The following is a 25,084-nucleotide window of genomic DNA, read 5'->3' on the forward strand; positions in this document are numbered from 1 at the left end:
CATGCACAGTGTACCAGAGAAAGGCTTTTGTGAAGAGTTATTATCATCTCTATTTTAAAGATGAAGCTATTAAGGCTCAAAGAGGTAAAAAATGACCTGTACGGGGTCATACCATTTAAATGTGTATGAAATGGGATTGGAATTCAATTCTCTTTTTTCTGACTCCTAGTCCAGTGCTTTCTCTACAACCATTAAAACAGCAGAAGCAGCAGCAGTGGTAAATCATGCAAAAGAAAGAATTCTGAGGGGAAAATGAAAGCAAAGAAGACATTTTTGTTACTAGTTTGATAGAATTAACTTACATATTTTTTATTGAGAAAACTCTATATAAGTTTATGACAATCATAGACATTGAGAAGGAAGGGATCTTATAGTCCAACCCCCTCAGGTTACAGATGAAAAAAAACAAACCAAAACTGTTGCAGAGATATTGTGATTTGCCTAATGTCACAGAGGAAGTGTCAGAGAGATTTGAATCCAGGTCCTCTAACTCTTAACACTAATGCTCTTTTCTGATGTAATATGCTTTAAAATTATGTCTTTACTATAACTAGAATATTTTTAAAAGAATATAAAAGATATAGATAAGTGATTATATGACATTTCGGTGACTTTACTGAACAGTTTAAAAAATATATTGTACTTCAGGCCCTATTTCTGCACCCAAACACTGGCTGCACTAACTCATGTAATTCAGCCATCAGCTGGCAGCCAGTATGTATTATAGGAAGGAAGGTAATAAGATTTAATTTTTTTCCCTCAATGTATTTAAGTACAAAGGAGATTAAGACAAATGCTGCCACCTTTACTCTCTAATACAGACAGTTCTTGCTTTACCATAAGTGGACCTTTCTGCAGACCTCTCCCTCTTCCTGAGACTATGTCCAAGCAGCCCAAGCTGCTTCAGTGCTTGCTGTCCCCACAGGTGGAGGGGCTTCAGTGTCTGGAGAAGAGGACCCTTGCCACTGGGGTCAGGAGTGGGGACCTGCTACGCACCGACAGGGAGTCAAATTTGAGTAATGCACACCTAAGGAAAGCAACAACTATCTGTGATCAAAACAAAACAAAACCTGACAGGGCTTTGTTATGCATTCCCCACATTATCACATACAGCTAGCATTTATATAATGCTTTAAGGTTTGCAAAACACTTTACACATTATCTTATTTGATCTCATTTGATCCTCACAACAATCCTGTGAGGTAGGTGCTACAATTTTTTCTTGTTTTACAGATAAGGAAACTGAGGCTGAGAGCAGTTAAGTGCCTTGCCCAGAGTCACACAGCTAGTAACTGTCTGAGGCATGACTGCAATGCAAGTTTTCCTGTCTCCAAATCCAGTACTACATGCAGTGCACCACAATTCCACTGATAATCTTGTATGGAATCTCTAACATTTGATGAGGGATAAACTACTCTAAAATTTTTCATAGTAAATACATTCATAAGGTTTTCCTTTAATTAGAGTTATCTGGTGCTTTCTAAAGCTTCAGTTACAACTGAAGGTTTCCAGCATGCACTGCTTATATATAATTTTTCAATATTATAAAGTTTCTAATAATATCTCAGGGATCACCATGATTACAGTATAAATCCTCTGATGTTCATTAAGCTTCCCTTTGTAGATAAGAGATTTTCACACTCATTACTTTCAAAAAGCTTCTCACCAGTGTGAATTAAGGTTATCTGCTGTGGCTAAAAGATTTTCCATGGTTACTGCACTCAATGAGTTTCACTTAAGCATGAATTCTCTGATGATAAATAAGGGATTTCCTGTGGGTAAAGGCTTTCCCACATTCGGTACATTCAAAGGGTTTCTCTCCAGTATGTATCCTTTGATGTTCAGTAAGGTTTCCTCTCTGGCTAAAAGCCTTCCCACAATGATTACACTTGTAGGGTTTCTTTCCAGTATGAATTCTCTTATGTAAGGTAAGATAAGAGTTGTCACTGAAGGCTTTCCCACATTCGTTACATTCAAATGGTTTTTCTCCACTGTGAAGTCTTTGATGGTAAATGAAGGATTTCCTGTGGGTGAAGGCTCTCCCACACTTATTACATTCAAAGGGCTTCTCTCCAGCATGGATTCTTTGATGTTCAGTAAGACTGCTCCTGTGACTAAATGCTTTCCCACATTCATTACATTCAAATGGTTTCTCTCCAGCATGCATTCTTTGATGTTCAGTAAGGCTTCCTCTCTGTCGGAATGCTTTTCCACACACGTTACACTCAAAGGGTTTCTCTGCAGTATGAATGCTCTGATGTGCTGTGAGGTGTCCCCTTTGTCGAAAGGCTTTCCCACATTCATTACATTCAAAGGGCTTCTCCCCAGTATGGATTTTCTGGTGCTGAGTAAGGTACTTCCTTTGGCTGAAAGCTTTTCCGCATTCACTACATTCAAAGGATTTATCTCCAGCATGAATTCGCTGATGTTCAGTAAGGTAACCCTTCCGACTAAAGAATTTCCCACATTCTTTACATTCAAATGATTTTTCTCCAGCATGAATTCTCTGATGTTCAGTAAGGTATCCCTTCCGACTAAAGAATTTTCCACATTCTTTACATTCAAAAGGTTTCTCTCCAGCATGCCTTCTTTGGTGTTCAATAAGCTTCTCTTCCTGGCTGAACATTGCCCCACATTCAGTACATTCAAATGGCTTCTCTCCAGTATGAATTTTCTGATGTTGGGCTAGACGTGAGTTTTTGATGAAGGTTTTCCCACATTCATTACACTGAAAAGGTTTCTCTCCAGTATGAATTCTCTGGTGCTCAGTAAGACTTCCTTTGTGGCTGAAGGCTTTTCCACATTCACTACACTGAAAAGGTTTCTCTCCAGTATGAATTCTCTGATGTTCAGGAAGGTATCCCCTTCTGCTAAAGGTTTTCCCACATTCACTGCACTCAAACGGTTTCTCGCCAGTATGAATTCGCTGATGTTCAATAAGGTTTCCTCGCTGGCTAAAGGTTTTCCCACATTCATTACAAAGATATGGTTTCTCTGATGTATGAATGCTTTGATGTGTAGTAAGATGACCCCTGTGGCTAAAGGCTTTCCCACATTCATTACATTCAAAAGGTTTCTCTCTAGTATGAATTCTCTGATGTTCAGTAAGGTTTCCCCTCTGACTAAAGGCTTTCCCACATTCATTACATTTAAAGGGTTTCTCCCCAGTATGAATTCTGTGATGATAAATAAGGGATGTCCTGTGGCTAAAAGCTTTCCCACATTCATTACATGCAAAGGGTTTCTCTCCAGTATGAATTCTCTGGTGTTCAGCAAGATGACCCCTATGGCTGAAGGCTTTTCCACATTCTTTACATTCAAAAGGTTTCTCTCCAGTATGAATTCTCTGATGTTCAGTAAGGTGACCCCTTTGGCTAAAAGCCTTCCCACATTCTTTACATTCAAAGGGCCTCTCTCTTGTATGAATTCTTTGATGTGATGTAAGGTTTCCTCTCTGGATAAAGGCTTTTCCACATTCATTACATTTATGGGGCTTCTGTCCCGTATGAATTCGCTGATGTTCAATAAGATATCTCCTCTGACCAAAGGCTTTCCCACATTCATGACATATATATGATTTGTCTCCAGAATTTGTTATTCGAAATTGAATAAGGTCTGAGTGGTAACTAAAAGGTTTCCTGTATTTATTGTACTTAGAAAGCTTCTTTCCTAAGGAGATTCTATTATATTTAAGGAGACTTTTTCCTGTAGTAACTCTCTGTTGTGGAACAAAGACTGACCCTGGGCTGAAACTTCCCGGGAATGTATTATAGTCACTAGATAATTTTTTCGGAGCATTTGTTAGTTGTCTGGATTGTTTCTCCTGGTTGTTCTCTTGCCTCTCTAATTTAATATCACATTCCTGAATTTCTCTCATCTTGGAAGCCCAGATGACTTCTTTTCTGAGTCCTTCCTTGGATATTCCTGTATAACTAGTCTGCTTTGAAGATGAATGTTCAGTTTCATGCTTAGTTTCCAGGCTAAGATAATCTGAAAGAAATAAAGAAATAGTATCAACATTTCTTTGGAAGCTATGCTATAAAAAAATTTCTATATTCTGCTTGTTCAATCAAGAAGGATGATGATCAACCTAGAAAAGAGAGTTAGGTAGTCAACAGATCTTCCTCTCACAAGAAAAGCTCTCAAACCATTTTGCAAAATAAATACTAAATAAATACACAACTGAAATATAAAAAAGTCACAACATAAAGTAGATGGGTAGGGAAGAAAGAACCTTTTACAACTATAAATAGAAGATAAATCAAAGAAAATAAAATGTGCAAATTGGATTATATAAAATAGAAAACAAATTTCACAAACAAAATAAACACAACTAAAATAGAATTAAAACAGTTAACTGAGGAGGGAGGTAATCTTTGCAGGAAATTTCTAATAGAGGCCTAATATTTAAAATACGCAAGGAACTGATTCAAATATATAAGAATGACAAACATTCTCTTAGAAATTTAAAAGTTAATCTTAGAAAGTTAAAGAATATGAAGTCATTTCTCAAAGAAATCCAAGCTATCAATAACCATATGAAAAAATGTTTCAAATCGCTAATAATTTAAAAAATTAAAATGAAAGCAAGTCTAATTGTTTTATCTCTCAGATTGGCCAAAATGATTTTTTTAGAAAAGGAAATTGATAATTATTGGAGAGGCTATGGGAAAACAGGCACACTGGTACCCTCGCTGTTGGTGGAACTGTAAACTACGTCAGCCATTCTGGAAAACAATTTGAAGCTATGGTCCCCAAATCGCTAAAGTGTACATACCTCTAAAACAATGATACCACTACTAGGCCTACACCCCAAAGAGATCAAAGAAAGAAGAAAAATAACCTTTTGCCCAAAAATATTTTTAGCAGTTCTTTCTGTTGTAGTAAATAACTGTGCACAACTGTTTGTACCCATCAACTAGGGTACGACAAAAAAAAAAATCACTGTATGTGAAAGTAATGAAATACAGTGCCACAAGAAGTGATGAATGGACAGTTTCAGAGACATCTGAGTAAACCTCCAGTGAGCAGATAGAGAAAATTTTACACAGTTATGACATTGTAAAGAAAAACAACTTTGAAAGATTTAAGAGCTCTTACCAATACGACATCAAATAACAAGTCTAGAAGATCAATGATGAAGCATCCCACTTTTTGACAGAGCAGTGATGAACTCAAAGTTGTGAATGAAATATACAATTTCGGACATAGCAAATGTATAGACTTATTTCACTTAACTATCATTATTTACTACAAGGACTGCTTTTCTTTCTTTCCAATTTTCATTTGAGAGAAAGGGAAAAGGGGAGAGGAAAAGCTAGCAATAATGCTGCCAAGAAATAAAAATGGGTCACTGAAGAATTTTTTTTGAATGCACTTAGTTCAGAAGCACACACAGAACAGCTCTGAAAGTTAACATGATGAATTTATTATGTATTGTTTTTTAAAGGGAAGTTGCATATCAAAATTTTATGATTTCACATAGCCTCTTTTTCTGTTCTACTTTACATGGAAATGTTCTCTTCTTTGGGAGCCCATTAAGTTCAAAATGAGGAAAATAAAATCTCCTTTGAAGTTGTATGTAAGATAGGAGAGAGGGAGAAGATGAGACAAAGAGACAATTAAAAACTAATGTAATGCTTCAAGAAAGGGGTTATGAGTCTAAATGAGAGTGGTGGTCATGTTAAGTAGAGAGGGAAGAATGGATGTAATATGTTACAGAAGTAGAACAAAACTTGGCAACTGCCTGCATATGCAAGGTGAATAAGAAAAAAGAGTAAAAGGACTGCAAACTTGCGCAAATGAGATGGTGATGCCCTACACAAAAATATTAAGTTTTGAATTTTGGAAGAAGGGCAGACTTTGGGAAGAAAGATAATTTGGATATATTCAGTTTGAGATACTTATAGAATATCCAATTTAAAATGTTTGACAGGCAGTTAATTATGAAGGACTAAAAGCCCAATGAGTACTGAATTTTATCTGATTAAGATTCTGCTTATCATATCTGATCAAAATTTCTTTGTATTCTAACTGCTTATTTTGCTAGCTACATCTTCCAGCTTCATATGAACAACTAAACTTGATTAGCATATCATGTCTGCCTTCATCACATTTTGGTACTCCTGCCCTGGGGGTGGACTGTCCAAACTAGCCAGACATCACTATATCTAGTCAGGCCCGAATTTGACCATGCTGTTCCACCTCAGCCAACTTCAAACATGTTGCTATAAAGAGACCTGCCTACCTGTCATCCACTTCTTGCCATCAGAACTATAATGAAATAAATGCAACCATGTCTCTGAAAAAGACATGTCAATTGACTCTCCTACTGTTATATTGATCATTCCTATGACTTTACTTACCAAAACACCATTGCTTTGCCAACATAATCCTCTATGTATTGTCTCTCCCATCACAATGTGAGCTCACTGACTTAATTTTGAATTTGCACAATCCCTACTTATTTAGCACAGTTGCTAGCAGGTAATGTTATTAGATGCTTTTTCATTCATTTATACAATTTCATTGGTAATGTATTGAAACCTACTTATGACCAACATAAACCTTGCAATTGTTATTTGGATGACATTCATTTGTAGTCATACAGTATTACAAAATGACTACTGCCATAAAAAACGCAAACCTTTATTCCATGCTAAAGTCTGGGGTCATGAACAATATTTTTACAAATTGTCAAAAGCAATCCAGACTGCACTTCTCCTCTTCAATTCTAGGCACTGTGCCTCTGTAGAGTCTGTCCAACATATCTGTATTGATGGACCAACACTTATCAGTTATCCATTCCAATATATAACATAATCTGTACAATGACCATCCTTACCCATTTGTTTGTTTGTTTCTTTGTTTGTTTTTTCTGTGTGAATAGGTACCTTTCTGAGTTTACAACTGACTTAGGGACACTTCAATGTTCATAGCTTTCAGTTAGTTTTGCAATGGTAAAGACACAGAACATTTGTAAAATTCCTGGCTATTCCCTTCTCAAACATTTAACAAGAATGCTCTGTATTCATATGTAAATAACTCATAAAATTATTATATATGAGGGGGGCAGAGCCAAGATGGCAGCTGGAAAGCAGGAACCAGCTTAAGCTCCCCACCAGGTCCCTCCAAACACCTATAAAAATGGCTCTAAACAAATTCTAGAGCTGACGAACCCATGAAATAGCAAAGGGAAACAGGGCTCCAGCCCGGGACCGGCTGGATGGTGACTCAGGAGGGTATATTGCACAGAGCTGGGAGTGGAGCAGAGCAGAGCCCAGCATGGGCCACGCCACCACCAAGCAGACTGGGAGCCGGGCAGAACAGGCATAGTACCCTGAATCAGTAAGCTGTGGCAGTTACCAGACTTCACAACCCACAAACTACAAAGACAACAGAGATGGTTAATGGGAAAAGCTGCTGGGACAGAGCGAAAGGAGTTAGCAGTAGGCCACTGCCCCGGGGGCAGTGGAGGTGGTGTAGCTCTAAGGCTGCTTCCAAAGCTACAGCTGCAGTTGCTTCCAGCCCCAGGCCCACTTGGTGGGAGGAATTAAGTGGTGGATTAGAGCAGTACTGCAGAGACTGCTTGGATCTGATTCGCGTCCGGGTTGGCGGATCTTGAGGGAGGAGGAGTGCTGATGTGGCAGAGCTTGCTGAGCAGAAATAGCTCTGAAAACAACATTGAAGCCCCTCAAGCTTGGGACAAAGTACTCTCTACTCTACAAGCAGTCATACCCAGATGAAAACCTCAAGTGTCAAGTAATTGGCTGGGAACACGAACAGGCAGCAAAAAAGGACACAGATTGAGACTCAGATTTTGGAATCTTTTTTTGGTGACAAAGAAAACCAAAACATACAGCCAGAAGAAATCAACAAAGTCAAAGAGCCTACATCAAAAGCCTGCAAGAAAAACACGAACTGGTCTCAGGCCATGGAAGAGCTCAAAAAGGAGTTGGAAAAGCAAGTTAAAGAAGTAGAGGAAAAATTGGGAAGAGAAATGAGAGTGATACAAGAAAACCATGAAAAACAAGTCAATGACTTACTAAAGGAAAGCCAAAAAAAAAAATACTGAAGAAAATAACACCTTAAAAAATAGACTAACTCAAACAGCAAAAGAGCTCCAAAAAGCCAATGAGGAGAAGAATGCCTTGAAACGAAGAATTAGCCAAATGGAAAAGGAGGTCCAAAAGACCATCGAAGAAAATACTACCTTAAAAATTAGATTGGAGCAAGTAGAAGCTAGTGACTTTATGAGAAATCAAGATACTATAAAACAGAACCAAAGGAATGAAAAAATGGAAGACAATGTGAAATATCTCCTTGGAAAAACCACTGACCTGGAAAATAGATCCAGGAGACATAATTTAAAAATTATTGGACTACCTGAAAGCCATGATCAAAAAAGGAACCTAGATATCACCTTTCAAGAAATTATCAAGGAGAACTGCCCTGATATCCTAGAGCCAGAGGGTAAAATAGAAATTGAAAGAATCCACCGATCACCTCCTGACAAAGATCCTGAAAAGAAAACTCCTAGGAATATTGTTGCCAAATTCCAGAGCTCCTAGGTCAAGGAGAAAATACTGCAAGCAGCCAGAAAGAAAGAATGTGAGTATTGTGGAAACACAATCAAGATAACGCAAGATCTAGCAGCTTCTACATTAAGGGATGGAAGGGCTTGGAATATGATATTCCAGAGGTCAATGGGAGCTAGGATTAAAACCAATTAAAACCAAGAATCACCTACCAGCAAAACTGAGTATAAAGCTCCAAGGCAAAATATGGACTTTCAATAAAATAGAGGACTTTCAAGCTTTCTCAGTGAAAAGACCAGAGCTGGAACAGAAAATGTGACTTGCAAACACAAGAATCAAGAGAAGCATGAAAAGGTAAACAAGAAAGAGAAATCATAAAGGACTTACTAAAAAGATGATGTGTGTAACTCATGAGACCTCAGTATTAGGGTAGCTGAAGTGAATGTACGTATGTGTGTGTGTGTGTGTGTGTGTGTGTGTGTGTGTGTGTGTAACACACACACACACACACACATAGACAGAGAGCACAGAGTGGGTTGAATATGAAGGGATGATATCTAAAAAAAATAAAATTAAGAGATGAGAGAGGAATATATTGAGAGAGGGAGAAAGGGAGAGATAGAATTGGGTACATTATCTCACATAAAAGTGGCAAGAAAAAGCAGTTTATTGGAAGGGAAGAGGGGGCAGGTGAAGGGGAATGAGTGAATCTTGCTCTCATCGTATTTGACTTGAGGAGGGAATAACATAAACACTCAATTGGGTACCTTACCCCACAGGAAAGGAGGAGGAAGAGGATATAAAAGGGGAGACAATAGAAGGGAGGGCAGATGGGGGATGAGGTAATCAAAACCAAACACTTTTGAAAAGGGACAGGGTCAAGGGAGAAAACTGAATAAAGGGGGACTGGATAGGAGGGAGCAAAATATAGTTAGTCTTTCGCAATATGAGTATTGTGGAAGGGTTTTACATAATGATACACATGTGACCTATGTTGAATTGCTTGCCTTCTTAGGGAGGGTGGGTAGGGAGGGAAGGATGGGAGAGAATTTGGAACTCAAAGTTTTAAAAGCAGATGTTCAAAAAAAGTCTTTTTTGCATGGAACTGGGAAATAAGATATACAGACATTGGGGAATAGAAATCTATTTTGCCCTACAAGAAAGTAAGGGAAAAAGGGATGGGGGGGAGTGGGATGACAGAAGGGCAGGCTGACTGGGAAATGGGGCAAGCAGAATATATACCACCTTGGAGTGGGGGGCGGGGGAGAGAGGGTAGAAATGGGAAGAAAATTTGTGACTCAAAATCTTGTGGAAATCAATGCTGAAAACTAAAAATATTAAATAAATAATAATTTTTAAAAATTATTATATATGAGATGAAAAAGTATACTTATGGATCAGTATTGATATTTTGTTATCATTTTGAAGCTATAAAAAGGTCTAGTACTAGAAATGTTAGCTTTAGCAATAAGAAAAAGAAATTGAAGGAATTAGAATAGGCAAAGAAGAAACTAAGTAATTACTCTTTGCAGATGATACGATGATATACTTACAGAATCCTTGAGAATCAAGTAAAAAACAACTTGAAATAATAAATAACTTAAGTTGCAGAATATAAACCCACATAAATCCTCAGATTCCTAAATATTACTAACAAAACCCAAAAGCAAGAGATAGAAAGAAAAATTCCATTTAAAGTTACTGTAGACATTATAAAATATTTGGGACTCTACCTACCAAAACAAACCCAGGAACTATATGAACACAATTACAAAACACTTTTCACACAAATAAAGTCAGATTTAAATAAATGGAAAAACATCAGTTGCTCATGTGTAGGCCGAATTAATATAATAAAAATGACAATTCTACCTAAATTAATTAACTTATTTAGTGCCATACTAATCAAACTACCAAAAAAAAGTATTTTATCGAGGTAGAAAAAAATAACAACAAAATTCATCTGGAAGAACAAAAGTTCCAGAATATCAAAGGAATTAACGAAAAGAAATGCTAGGGAAGGTGGCTTAGCCATACCAGATCTTAAACCACATTATAAAGCAGCAATCATCAAAACTACTTGGTACTGGCTAAGAAACAGAGTGGTGGATCAGTGGCATAGGTTAGGTACACAAGACACAGTAGTTAATGACTATAGTAACCTACGGTTTGATAAACCAAAAGACTCCAGCTTCTGGAATAAGAGCTCACTATTTAGCAAAAACTGCTGGGAAAACTCGAAAATAGTATGGCAGAAATGGGCATAGACCAATATCTTACAATATATACCAAAAGAAAGTCAAAATGGGTTCACAATTTAGATGTAAGCTGATACCATAAGCAATATGGGAGAGCAAGGAATAGTCTACCTGTCATGGAGAAGGGAAGAATTTATGACCAAACAAGAGATAGAGAGCATTACAAAATGCAAAATGGATAATTTTGATTACATTAAATTGAAAAGTTTTTGTACAAACAAAGCCAATGCAACAAAAATTAGGAGGGAAGCAGAAAATTGAGAAAAAATTTTTACAACCAGTGTCTCTGATAAAGGCCTCATTTCTAAAATATACAGAGAGCTGTGTCAAATTTATAAGAATACAAGTCAGTCCCCAATTGACAAAAGGCCAAAGGATATGAACAGGCAGTTATCAGAGGAAGAAATTAAAGATATCTATAGTCATATGAAAAAATGCTCCAAATCACTACTGATCAGAAAAATGCAAATCAAAATAACTCTTATGTATCACATCTCTCCTGTCAGATTGTCTAACATGACAAAACAGTAAAATTATAAATGCTGGAGAAGATGTGGGAAAACTGGAACACTAACGCACTGTTAGTAGATTTGTGAACTGATCCAACCATTCTGGAGAACAATTTGGAACTATGCCAAAAGGGCTATAAAAATATGCATACCCTTTGACCCAGCAATACCACTTCCAGGGCTATATCCCAAGAGATCATAAAAATGGGAAAAGGAGCCACACATACAAAAATACTCATAGCAGCTCTTTTTGTGGTAGCAAAGAATTGGAAATCAGGAGGATACCCATCAATTGGGGAATGGCTAAACAAGTTGTGGTATATGAATGTAATGGAATACTATTGTGCTAGAAGAAATGATGAGCTGACAGACTTCAGAAAAACCTGGAAAGACTTATATGAATTGATGCTGAGTGAGGGGAGCAGAACCAGAAGAACATTGTATACATTACAGAGACATTGTGCAATAACCAACTTTGATAGACTTGGCTCTTCTCAGTAATGCAAGGTTCTAAGACAACTCCAACAGACTCATGACAGAAAAAGCTATCTAAATTCAGAGAAAGAATTATGGAGGCTGAATGCAGAAAGCAAACTATTTGCTCTTTTTTTGTTTCTTCTCTCTCATGGTTCATTCCATTCGTTATAATTCATCTTTATAACATGACTAATGTGAAAATGTTTAATGTGAAGGTACGTGTACAATCTATATTGGATTGCATGCCATCTGTGGGGGGGGGGGGAGGCAAAGGAGAGGGAGGGAGAGAAAATTTGGAACTCAAAAGCTTGTGGAACTGAGTTTAAAAGGAAAAAAAATAAAAAGGTCTCATTTTTTACCTTACCATTTGTCCTCTCCACTTTCAGATATTTTGAATATCAGTCCCTCAGTACCCTCAAAACTGGGTTGCCTATGGTATACTTGCTCTAATGCAAGCTGCTCTTTTTACTTTCGTTTGCTTTACTGTCACTTCTACATCTTCATGCAGCAACACGGGTCCAAATGTAATGATTCTACTGTTACTGAAGAGGAGAGGGATTTATTAAACAAATCCTCAATCCTCCTTAAATAAATCTTTCCCTGATTTAGTCTATTTGTTGTATTCATTTCAGCTTCACCCTTTAAATATGCTTAGGAGTATTTTACTTAGTTGGATCTCTAAGTTTTCTTTAACCTTTTCCTTTATTGCTTCTCTTACTATAGATCAGATTGACTATTATTATCTTCCATCATCCTCCATAAGACTTTCAGATAAATTTTACTAGTCTGAATAAGTGTTATCCTTGGCTGTAACGTTTCTCTCCTTGCAAGGAAGTCAGTTAATGGTATAGGTTATTCCATAAACTTTTGGACTTTGTAGTGATTAATTATTGGTTAAACTTTATTAACAAACTTCAAGAGCTATGTCAATGCCTGTTCTTTTATCTATTTTCCATTTAAATAGATCAGGAGAAAGATGCCTCAATTACATGCCACATGTTCTGGATTTTTAATTCTTCTTCTGTGTTGATTTTAATTTTTGCACAAATATACTGGTGGTCTAACTGTACATAGCTAATTTAGAAATTACATCCATAGCAGTAAACAGTCATTTCCTGTTAGAACATAATCAATTTCACTTTTTCATCAAGTATGCCTTGTCATCTCTGTCCAGTTCCTCTCAAACTCTCTTCATAAGAGGATTCCTGTTGTCACTTCCAGATGCTCTGGATACGTCTACAGAAGTCCATATTCGTAGGGAAAGGAGAAAAAGCCAGTGAACAGGAAAAAAATTGATAGAAGGGGAATTACTGGCAAGGCCAGTTAACAAGTTGAGTGTTAGAGTTGGCAAGGAGCCAACTTAGAGACCAGAGGAAAGGGTGAGAGTGTCAGTATAGGTATTCTAAAGTGTGAAAGAGTGTGAAAAGACAAAATAGAGACCAGAGACAAAAGCAGACAAAGTGAGATTAGGTATAGATTTGAAGGTTTGAGGAAAGAAAAGCTTTGGGACAGCCACTACTAGAAGTGGAATAACAAGTACATCTGAAAAGGGGGTCTCTGAGACATCTTTTTAAAAATGCAAAGAAAAGAAGGTCAGAAAGAAGCACAATCAAGATAGCTTTGAAAACAAAAGGCTAAATTTATTATATACTTGAAAAGCAAGCTATACATAACAAAGATCTGAAGTTTACAAACCTTCTTCTACTAAATATATGGAAATGTCCCTTTATTTAGGTGTTTGTTAAATTTGTAATTTTTTTTAAAGAATGAATATGAAATAAAGATGTTTGTAATACATCAGCAAAACGCAAGTTCCTAAAGGAAAAGGGCTGTTTCCTTTTGTCTTGCATCCTTGGTGCCTAATAACTATTTAATAAAATGTCACTTAAGTTACAGCAGCCTGGGTTCAGATAAGGTTACAAAAAGCCATGAAATTGTAGATCTAGTTAGCTTGTATGTTTTTCGCCACCTGGACTTAGAACATGTAAAGCAGAAGTGGCCAAGGCAAAGTAGGAAGCTAACCAGGGTTGGGAACAAAAGAAGGATAAGAGATGGAGATTCAAGTCACAAAGGGTAGAGGCCAATGCACTGTTAAAATACTGCCTCAAGACTGTTAAGGGAGGGGAGGTCAAAGTAGGGTGATGGACTTGAAGAGCACTGAGAATTAAGGAACAAATTTCATGACCAAAAAGCATATCCAAAAAGAGTAATGTAGGGGGCTAAACTGAAGGACTGGATCCTGTGGTCCTGGAGGTAAATTTTGGAATTCATAAACTTGCAAGTTCAAGGAAGTTTCAAGTGATGGTATATGAGTTAAAGAGCCACAAAGTGGGTGACAGTATCAGAGTGGCAGGATGTGATATCTTCAAAAGAAAATCCGAGTTCAGCTAGTGCCAAGAATATAATATTTAAAAGATGAAGTCTGAACTACAGAATGAGGATCTCACACTGAGAGCATCAGTTTAAATTTATCTTTACATTTTATAAAAACTGCTCGGCACCCTCTTCTCCCTTTTATGCCGCTTCACTACCATCCCTATAGAAGCAGGCCCCACAGAAGTGAGGGCTGTTATGTAGCTTGCTTTGGTTTGGTTTTCTTGAGGTTCATGGTTGCTATTGCCAAAGAATATATTACATACTGGCTAGGGACAATACAGAATATTGGATAGAGTGTGGAAGACTTCTGCTTCAGACATTTACTAGCTGTGTGCAGGAAATACAATTAACTTCTTCTAAGTCTCAAGCTTCCTATCTGTAAAGTAGGAATAATACGCCTGCCCAACAGGGTTGTTTATGCATATCAAAATGTATGTAAAGAACTTTTGCAGACTTTAAAGCAATATGAAGCAATGTCAAGTATTAGGAGCTTTTATGAACCTAAGGGTGATTAACCTCCTTGTACATTTAGCTAGGCTGATCATCAGACAAAACTGCCAACAGGACTGAACTTGAAATATTTACAGATCCTGTAGTACATTGGCTTGGCTTTCAAAAATTCAGGATCACTGTGCTATGTACAATTAAACATAAGTGGGGGATTTTTGCAGAATACAAGGAATATCACCCTTAGGTTAAAGATTTCAGATGAATTATCCACAATTTTTGTTTTTATAATGAAGAAAATGCAATTAATGGGTCTGGGGCATAATGAGTACTTAAAAAGAGCCAGTTAAAATCTTTAAGATCAGGCATACACCTAGAAGAGACCCAAAATTCCCTAAGTAGAGATGTTTAATGGGGCTCATAAATCAACTAATTAATGGTTAATAAATTTAGCAGTGGATAAGATTTTTAGGTATTGGTTATTAGATTTTGTAGCTAAATTATAGTAATGAGCAACTAGGTAGCTAGAGTGCAGCAGGCCTGCACTTAGGAAGCCCTGAGTTCAAATCTTGCCTCAGGTACTTACTAGTTGTGTGTGAGATCCTGGGCAAGTCACTTAACTGTTTACCAGAGTTTACTCAACTGGAAAATGGAGAGGGTAATAGTACCTATCACCCAGGGTTGTTGTGAGGATCAAATGAAATATTATAAAGTGCTTAGCACACTGCCTGGCTCATAGTAAACATTATATGTTGGCTATTAATATTTCATATCATCAGTCCTGATTTAAGATCATGCCCCATGCTGTATTTTACATTTTCATAAAGCGTTCTCTTCATATTTAGTTTTGTGGCTTTGGCTTTAAAACATTCTCCAGTATGAGGTGGTTCAAGTTTAGTTGTAAGTAGTTGTTTGGGGTGTCATATTAAAGTCAGGTGTGAAGGTACTTTTTTTTTTTTAAGATTTAATTGTTTTCTGGGCAAACTTAGTAGCAATGTCAGCAGTTAATCGACAAACATTTAAGTACTAATTATGTCCCAGACACTGAACTAAGGAGAGATACAAAGACAAAAAACTCCCTGGGGCGCAGTGAGTAGAACACTGGCCCTGGAGTCAGGAGGACCTGAGTTCAAATCCAGCCTCAGACACTTGACACACTTACTAGCTGTGTGACCTTGGGCAAGTCGCTTAACCCCAATTGCCCTACCTTCCCCCCTGCAAAAAAAAAAAAAAAGTCCCTGCTTTCAAGGAGCAAAGCATTTTTGGTCATAGTGCGACAAAAGCAACTAAAGTATCATGAAAGCTAGATTGGGATACAGTTGCTTATACCAGTGGTGTCAAATTCAAATAGAAATGGATCCTGTGGGCAGCATTTTGACTTAGAAAACTACAAATTAACATTATTTACATTTTATTGTATTTTTACTTATTTTGTTAAATACTTCCCAATTACATTTTAATCTACTTTAGACAGTACTTGGAAGTGTGGTGGAATTCAGATGTTTCGACACTTCTGGCTTATACTATATTAACAATTACTTTGCTGGTTGAGTAGGCTTAATTCTACTTGTTAAATGGTATGGAAGTTGTATCCAATTGAATTACTTGACACAATAAGGAGTTATGGTGTTAGGGAGTGATTTTGCTAACTATTACATGGTTGTGGAAAACTGTACTCTAGTATTTTCTGGTTGATTATGTACTGCTGGAGATAACTCAAAAGAAAATAAAAAGTACTAGAAGGAAATTAACATAAAAAGCAAAATTTAATTAAATAGTTGCTAGAAATGGACAAAGTGGTAGATACAGAGCACTGATGAGACTATTAACCTTTAAGGTCAGGTTGTTTTTTGGTTTGTTTTTTTTTTTAACATCAAGTAAGGTAAACTAATATGATAATGACTGACTATCCTAGTTGACAGTTTGTTCATTAGGCATGCTATACTGTGTATCACAGGGTAAAAACAGACTTGGAAGTTGTAAAAATAAGAATAATTTAAAAAATTTTCCAGTGACATTGTTATAAAGTACAATAGAGAGTGTGCCAGTCCACAAAGGATAATACCTTAAGTTTCAGTTTTAGAACAGAATAATACAGTCATAGGTTTGTTCTTAGGTATGGCCATGTCCAAACATAGCAAAAACAAAAACAGCAACAACAGCAACAACAAAAAATGCACAGTTCAGAGAAACAAAAGGAATCAGGACATGGTTATTACCTCATTAAAATTAATGGTTTTTTTTTATTTAACAAACTGGATACGACAAAGCTTATATTTTATGTATGATCTTTTCATTTATTGACAGTTACTCTAGAATGAAAACAAAAAAGAAAGAAAAAGAAAAAAATTCCTTAAACTAGCTAATTATATAATATTTCAGAGCCTTATTTAACAGGTTTTTTTTTTAAATTTAGCAGTTTAGACTCTATTTCAAATACTATACCAGCATATCAGCTGTAACAAAAGCACTTTTCTACTGAGAATTCTACTTTCACCTGATGGTAGTTAATGTGTAATATCAGAAAGAGGGCATACAGTACAAAATAATCAACTTTTCTCTCACAAAGCACTAAAGAATACTAGAGCTAATGACAAAGTATGCCATCTTGATTTTTTAATATTTAGCAAATGACAAATGTAAATGAAGCATATTTCACATTTCCCATGTTAATGTGTTGCATGAAGTCTCTGATACTTGATACGGAATAAAATAGACATCACGGGTTCCCTGTCATCCTTTCATCCATATCATTTTCCTGAAGCCTGAATTTTTTGAGAATTCATAAGGATGAAGGTGGTACTGAAAGCTTTCTTACATCATGTTTTTACGAGTTTTTCCTCCATCATTAACTTCGCAAAAATAAATGGAAAGTTATAGTTGAAAGTCTTCCCAAAATCATTACAATTCATATGATTTCAGTGTGAATTCTCTGATGTTTAATAGTTTCTCTGGTAACTACAAAGTTTCCCACTCACACGCACAGGGTAATTACCCAAAATGAATTCTCTGATGTCGGGTAAGGCTTTTCTTCTGGGTAAAGGCTTTCCCACATTCAGTACACTGAAAGGGTTTCTCTCCAGTATGAATTCTCTGATGTCGAGTAAGATGTGAGTTTTTACTGAAAGTTTTCTGACATTCAGTGCATTCAAACGGTTTCTCTCCACTATGAAGTCTCTGATGTTCAGTAAAGCTTGTCCTATAGCAAAATGCTTTCCCACACAGGTTACACTCAAAGGGCTTCTCTCCAGCATGAATCCTTTGATGTTCAATAAGGTTGCTCCTATAGCTGAAGGTTTTCCCACACTGATTACATTCAAATGGTTTCTCTCCAGCATGCATCCTTTGATGTTCAGTAAGGCTTCCTCTCTGTCTAAAGGCTTTTCCACATTCATCACATTTAAAGGGTTTCTCTGCTTTATGAATACGCTGATGTACAGTAAGGTGCCCTTGCTGGTTGAAAGTTTTTCCACATTCACTACATTCAAAGGGCTTCTCTCCAGTATGAATTCTCTGATGCTGAGTGAGGTACTTCCTTTGGCTGAATGCCTTCCCACATTCCTTACATTCAAAGGGCTTCTCTCCAGCATGAATTCTCTGATGATAAAAAAAGGATGTTCTGTGACTATAGGTCTTCCCACATTCTTTACATTTAAAGGGTTTAGCTCCTAGATGAATTCTCTGATGTTCAGTATGGTTTTCCTTCTGGCTAAAAGTTATCCCACAATCATTACACTCTAAAGGTTTTTCTCCAGTATGAATTCTCTGATGTCGATTTAGGCATGAGTTTATACTAAAAGTTTTCCCACATGCATTACATTCAAAGGGTTTCTTGCCCATGTGAATCTTCTGATGTTCAGCAAGGCTTTCTCTATTGTTGAAGTGTTTCCCACTTTCATTATGAGTGGGTTTTTCTCTACTGTGAATTCTCTTATGTGCAGTAAGGTTTCCACTCCAGCTGAAGGTTTTCCTACATTCATGACACTGAAAGGGTTTCTCTCCAGTATGAATTCTCCAATGTGCAGTAAGGTTTCCTTTCCGGCTAAAGGCTCTCCCACATTCATTACACTGAAAAGGTTTCTCTCCAGTATGAATTCTCTGATGATCAATCAAGTTTCCCTTCCTACTGAAGTCTTTTCCACACTCTTTACATTCATATGACTTATTATCTCTAGGATTTGTTCCATGAAGTTGAATAAAATCAATGTGGTAGTTGAAGGTCTTTTGGTATTTAGTAGACTTACAAAGCTTTTTCGCTGAGAAGCACCTATTATGTCTAGTTAGGTCTGAAAACTGTTTGAATCTCTGTTGAAGTATACCAAATTTATGGGGGCTTTTGCCTGTAGGATCTCTCTGTTTTGGAACAAAGCTGGACTTGGATCTGAAACTTCTCTGGAATGTATTATATCTGTGCATTCTCAGTTTATTCAAGGTTTTTCTGTGAGGGATTGTTATTTGTCTGACTTGTTGCTCCTGGTAGCCCTTCCGCCCTTCTAACCTGATATCACATTCCCAAGCTTCTCCCACCTTGGAATCCCAGGGGACAGCTTTTGTGAGTATTTTCTGGGAAGATAATCCTGTACAAAATCCCTTCTTTGGAGATGACTTCTTGATTTCACACCTAGTCTCTTGACTAGGAGAATCTGAAAGAATGGAAAAGTGTCAATACTCACCCATCCTCTGTGCTGGAGAATGGAAACTATTTTACAGTAGGTCCTAGATTCTGTCTCCTCTATCAAGGAGGATGGTGATCAGTCTGAAAAATTAGTTGGTCAAGTTACCCTTATCTTGGAAAGAAAGACAACTTAATACAATTCTTATGGGCAGGGGCCTTCAGGAAAAGGGTAGCATCGAATCTGGAAGACTTGCCTTTAAAAACTGCCACAAGGGGAGGGTGAAGTACAAAAAAACCATTAATTTCATTCTGTTAGATTCCCATTCACAAACCTCTGCTATACTCAGCTGCTCTTTGCACTGGGACTTTAGAAGGGAATTGATTAAGGCTATATGAAGGTGGCTGAACAAGTTGGCTTCATCACACAAGAAAAGGCAGGAAAAAAATGTCAGAAATAAACTTAGAAATAAATGGATGTTCAGAAGACCTCAGTTAAGTGTGTCTAGCAGGCAATTTACAACAGATGTTTGTTAAAGAGTTATCAACTCGGGTGACATAAGACTGAGGACTTCATTCTAATAATTTTGAAGGCAAGGACTGTTCTCTAGTATCTCAGGATACTAAAAGAATTGGCAGATACAAGTAAGGCAAAGCTCACGGAAAAGAGTAAAGAATCTACAGGTCTGAAGAAGAGTAATTTTTGTCCCAATTTGCCCCAAAATAAAAAACTGCAAAATTCTACATTGTATACTATAGGTGACCAAGTTTAAATTAGATTCTTGGCAAAATCCTAGAATTTATTATTCAAAGAATGGTTTTTAACATCTAGAAAGGAAGAAATGTTCACAAACATGAAGCATGGGTTTACCAAGAATATATCATGCAAACTAATCTTACTTCCTTTTTGGAGAGGGTTAGTAAACTGATATATAAGTGAAATGTAAGAGATGTAGTTTAGCTATATTTTTAACAAAGCAATTGATTCCTCTTACATAATTTTTAATGGACTCAAATGGAAGTCTTAAAGCAAGGACTAGATGACTATCAGGTATGCTAGAAAGGGTACTCTTATTTGGGTAGCAGTAGTAGTAGAAGTAGTAGTGGTAGTGGTAGTAGCAGCAGTAGTAATGATGATGAAGACATGATTTAGATAGCATTCATAGAACGTTTTAAGGTTTACGAAGCTCTTTATAAAAATTATCTCATTTTATCTTCACAATAACCCAGCAAAGTAGGTGCTATTATCTTTTCCATTTTATAGATGAAGGAACTGAAACAGAAGCAGTGTCTGAAGCTAGGTTTGAATTCATGACTTCTTGACTCCAAGCCCAGTGTTCTACAAACTATACCACATAGCTAACCTCTGAAGTCTCTTCCAAGTATGAGATTATGTTATTTTGAGAGATACAGCATAGAAAATAGTACAGTTAAGTGAATTCAGGACTGGTAGAATGGTTATATTCAAAGAATAGTCAAAAATGAGTAATTACCAGCTTGAAGCGACATAACCATTGGAATATCTCAATCACTTCTTTTTGACTCAATGCAGTCTAACAATTTTATCATGTTTTAGATCATGGAAAAGACATCATGCTTACTAAATAAAACCAGAAGGGATAACAGAGTCAGGACCCAAAAAGATCTTGACAGGCTACGACACTGAAGCAAATCTCAGGAAGATTCAATTAAATAGGGACAAATGTCAACTATTATGCTCAAGTTAAAAAATGAGCCCTAAGGATTTGACAGTCCTGCTATATACACTCTACCCTATTTGGACTACATCTGGAACACTAAATTCACTTCCAGACTGTCTACAAGATAATTAAAAATGTAGAACTGGAGGTTAAGAAAGATCAAAGCTAGATATAGAGATATGGGATTCAGCTGCTTAGAGAGGTTACTTGAACCCATGAGATCACTGAGGAAGGGAATTCAGAAAGACAAGAGGGTCCAAAATAAAGCCCTGTGGGAATCTCAGCAAAAGATACTGAGGAGCAAGAAGACTGGAAACAGTAAAAAAAGGAAAGAACAGTCTCGAAGATGGCAAAATTGAGAAAATTTGCAGGAGAAAGTGGTAAAAAGCGTCAAAAAGTTTAAGACAGGTCAAGGTGGTTATAGATAGAACAGAGGAAAAGTTTTGACAGTTGAGATTCCAGAATCCTAGAAATCTTGGATTTCCAAGGAGTTTGGGGGCCAGATGCCACTGTGCAAAAAACTGAGAAATGAATGGATAGTGATGGATGCTCCTCAGAAGCAGACAGTACTGAGAATTTTTTCTACAAATCTGACAATGAAATGAGAGAAAAGATACAATAGTTCGAGGGGATACAAGGTTAAAGTAAAAATTTATTAAGGATGGGAAAGATTTTAGAATGTGTATAGGCAGAGGAGAAATACATAGAGAGACTGAAAATAAAAGAGCTAGAATGATGGAGGGAGAGTATTCCTGAAGGAGAAAAGAGGGCATGGGAATCAAGAGCACAAGTGGAAGGACTGGCCTTGGCAAAGAGAAGGGCCACCTCCTCATCATATATTTCAACAAAGGAAGGGACACTAGGTGGAGATTCAGGAAAAATTTTGAGTTATGAAGTAGTGAAGATGAAGGAACTCAGAACAGAAGTCCTCCATTCTCTAAGCAAAGTAGAAAGACAGAAAATCTGCTGAGACAAAGGAGGTCAGGAGGGCCCAGATGAAATCATGTCATAAATTTGTTATAAATGTCAAGTTGACATTCTTATGACCTTTCCACCAGCATTCAGCAGAGGAACAGGAGTACAAAAGGCAAAAGATGAGGATGGGATTTGAGATAACATGAATAATGACAAAACAAGGGGGAAAAGGATTCAAATACAGATGGTAATGCAGAGTTGAACTGTTCAATATGGGGTCACAGATGAAGTAAATCAAATGAATCCAGAGCAGGAGTTAGGGAATGAGATAACAGTGAGAGTGGAAATGCTAGTGATACCACAGTTTAAGACAAAGGAAACATTTAGAAAGAGGAAAGTAGAAAGGGTATAAGCATGCACAGGACCCTGTGGACAGAGAAAGGAATTTCAGACTTCAATGTTATGAAGATAGCAATCACTGTGAGTTCTAAAGTATGTCACATTGTCATGTAGGATGTCCTACGCAAGGTTGGAGAAGGGATTCTCTACAGATAATGAGGTCTCCTAAATGTTTCTATTTGTAAATTATATGGTGTTTTAATCACAAGCTCAAGAATACTACAAAGTTTCTTCAATGATATCCAAGACTACTCAAAAGATATTGGTCTAATAATCCATAAGGAACTGGGCCAGAGGTATAAAAAATGAATGAAAAGTGCCTATTGACCATAATGACAAGCAGCTGAATGGCTAGTCCAAAGAATGAAGCAACATATCAGTATATTATCTATAGGGCAATCAAGGACGATAAGTGGGGTCAAAAATTGAATGAAAGTAGACTATCATACTTTTATGAATCCTAAGCTGCTTCCTGACATTAAAAAAAAAAAGTTTTTATATCAATTTGTGGGGAGGTAGGCTGAGGGGGAGGTGTACCAGGATACTTTTCTGGTTATGCTGTGAGTCTTAGAACCTCACAATATCTAAAGAATCGAAACAACCCAAAAGGCAATGGAAAGATGCACAATGGGCATAAGCTGATTGCAATCTATTTCCAATGATGATCTATGTGGAAAAAGTGGTTTAAGCAATATCATTCCAGAAATGTGTAAATGGAAAAAAGGATGCCCATTTGTGTAATGAGAACAAGAGTAACTAACAGACAACCTGAGTAGTGAAGCTGGTAGCCCTGAATGCAAAAAACAAGAGGAAGGTTTTCTATATATTGTCAATAACAGCCACAGAAACCAAAAAAATACACAGAAGACAGCTGAGAAGTAGACACAAAAGGAAATGGCATGTTCTTTACAAAAGCAAATTTACATTACAAAAGTAAATGGCATGTTTTTCATTCCTATATTGTTACAGGTGATATGAACATATTCAAATAAAACATAATGGAAGTTTGCCAACAATCCTTATTCTTTGTATATCCGAACACTTGTTTTTGTTGATGTTGATGTTGTTAGATTATTTTAAATTAACAAAAACGAAAAACAGAAAGCTTTCTCTAAGACAAGGAAATATGAGAGGAGATACAGGTATCAGCAAAGTGAAAGAGGAGAAAACATGAGAGAATTCATGCTAGACAGCTCTAGATCTTACCCACAGGCCTGAGGCCCTTAGAGGAAGTCTATGTCCAAAATTCCAAAGGTGCTGGTCCATGACCGACAAAATGAGTTGTTGCTTATTTCTTTCTGCCTGACCATCAATCACTCACCTAGATGAGTGCTTCTTGGGAATTCTTCCTCTGGCATCCATGGTGCATTTCCTCTTTCCAATTGGGAGATCACATCTGGCTTAGAAACTCGAAGTCCTGCTCATGGAGTAGAAGTGGGAAAATGTTGTGGACAGACAGCCATCTCAGAACGCAAACCTACACCCTTTCTCTTAAGGGAAAAGAGTATATATGAGGATAGTATCAAAAACCTCTGAAGGCTTCTCTATATTTATTTCCAAGAAAGTATGGGGAGATGGTCAGAGTTGATTGGGGTTTAGAAAGAAATTTCATCTGACCTTCTCTATGCCAGACTAGGATCCATTCTGGAATATTAGAGGATCTCTGGCATGGGCAAACAGAAAGCAGGTAAGGTAGAGCCTCAGGGCCAGCACAACAAAGTTGTTGCTAATCTTTAATTGCATGGAGCACAGCTATTTCATCTGGGAATAGGAGGAAGAAACAGTTTCGGCCATAACAGATTTAGAAGATGCCCCAGAATCCACATATTCTTGAATATTATTAAATATTTTAACTTGGGTAAGCACTTTAGCCACCCAAAAGACTTTTAGGAAAAAAGAACATGAGAACACTCCAATGGACAGGTTCTCAGTGACAGAAAGCTATCCTTACCAATGGATACAAGGTTCCCATAGTTCTCCAACATCACATCCCTGTACAAGTCCCTCTGAGAAGGATCCAGTTGCCTCCATTCCTCCCGAGTGAAGTTCACAGCTACATCCTTAAATGTCACTGATTCCTGGAACAACAAATACCCTCTAACTCAGCCAACAACTATCACTGCCTCACACAGACCATCATGGAAACATAGAATAAATGGATATCTATGGAGTGGTTCTGACAGCTCTGAAGGTTTTGAATACCCCATATCAAGTATTTATTGGGGAAAACGTTATTGTATATATACCACTTTGAATCGGGCACTGTAGCAAGAAAGTAGTTTTATTTTTAATCACTAAAGTATTCTCTGACAAATCAGCTCTCAACATGAGGCTCAAGTGAATCCTACACTTCCAGAATCAAATTTGATTCATATTCAATGAAGATTTATTACCTAATTACTATGTACAAAGAAACAGTCATGTATTCTTGGAAGTTCAATTCTAGTAGAGGGGAAAAAGCATGCACAATGATAAATACAAGAGGCAGATAACAGAATGCTCAAGGAATATTAGAGTAGGGAGAGGATATCAACACCTAGAAGAAACAAGCAAGGTTAAGCAAAGGGGCCAGCATCTAAAATGAGCCCTGAAAGGCAGAAATGATAAGGAATACATACTGGAAATAAGGAACAGCTAAAGCAAATGCAACAATTGAGCCTGAGAATTCGAGGAAGAGTAAGAAGTCCAATCTTACTGAATTGTGGAGTGAGAAAAGGAGAATACTATGAAACTAGGCTGGAAACATTATACTAGAGATCAGAGCTATCATTAGGTCAGAATAACCAGGGTTTTGTACAAGGGTATCAAATTTAAAGGATACCAATAATACTTGCAGCCACTCATCAGAAAAGAA

The 25,084-nt window shown here is 37.0% G+C and overlaps 2 protein-coding genes across 4 annotated transcripts in view; both read right to left on the bottom strand.

Annotated features, from left to right (window-relative positions):
• Nucleotides 1–276: 276 nt before the first annotated feature.
• The window catches only part of LOC118837768 (zinc finger protein 260-like), a 45,981-nt gene continuing 21,173 nt past the window's right edge, over nucleotides 277–25,084 (bottom strand). For 2 of the 3 annotated variants that reach the window (XM_036744859.1, XM_036744860.1), the window contains exons 4-6: nucleotides 24,182–24,308; nucleotides 23,552–23,647; nucleotides 277–3,990 (exon numbers count right to left, since the gene is read on the bottom strand). In XM_036744859.1, the coding sequence (XP_036600754.1) occupies nucleotides 1,736–3,990; nucleotides 23,552–23,647; nucleotides 24,182–24,308 (2,478 nt within the window). In that variant the 3' untranslated portion in view covers nucleotides 277–1,735. The remainder of the gene's footprint in view (nucleotides 3,991–23,551; nucleotides 23,648–24,181; nucleotides 24,309–25,084) is intronic. The other variant, XM_036744861.1, reaches the window with a different exon arrangement.
• LOC118837769 (zinc finger protein OZF-like) lies at nucleotides 17,006–19,030 on the bottom strand. Its single transcript, XM_036744862.1, has one exon. The coding sequence runs from the start codon at nucleotides 19,018–19,020 to the stop codon at nucleotides 17,596–17,598; it is 1,425 nt and encodes a 474-aa protein (XP_036600757.1). The 5' UTR covers nucleotides 19,021–19,030; the 3' UTR covers nucleotides 17,006–17,595.

Source organism: Trichosurus vulpecula, chromosome 2 (genome assembly GCF_011100635.1).
Source record: "Trichosurus vulpecula isolate mTriVul1 chromosome 2, mTriVul1.pri, whole genome shotgun sequence".
Lineage (NCBI taxonomy): Eukaryota > Metazoa > Chordata > Mammalia > Diprotodontia > Phalangeridae > Trichosurus > Trichosurus vulpecula.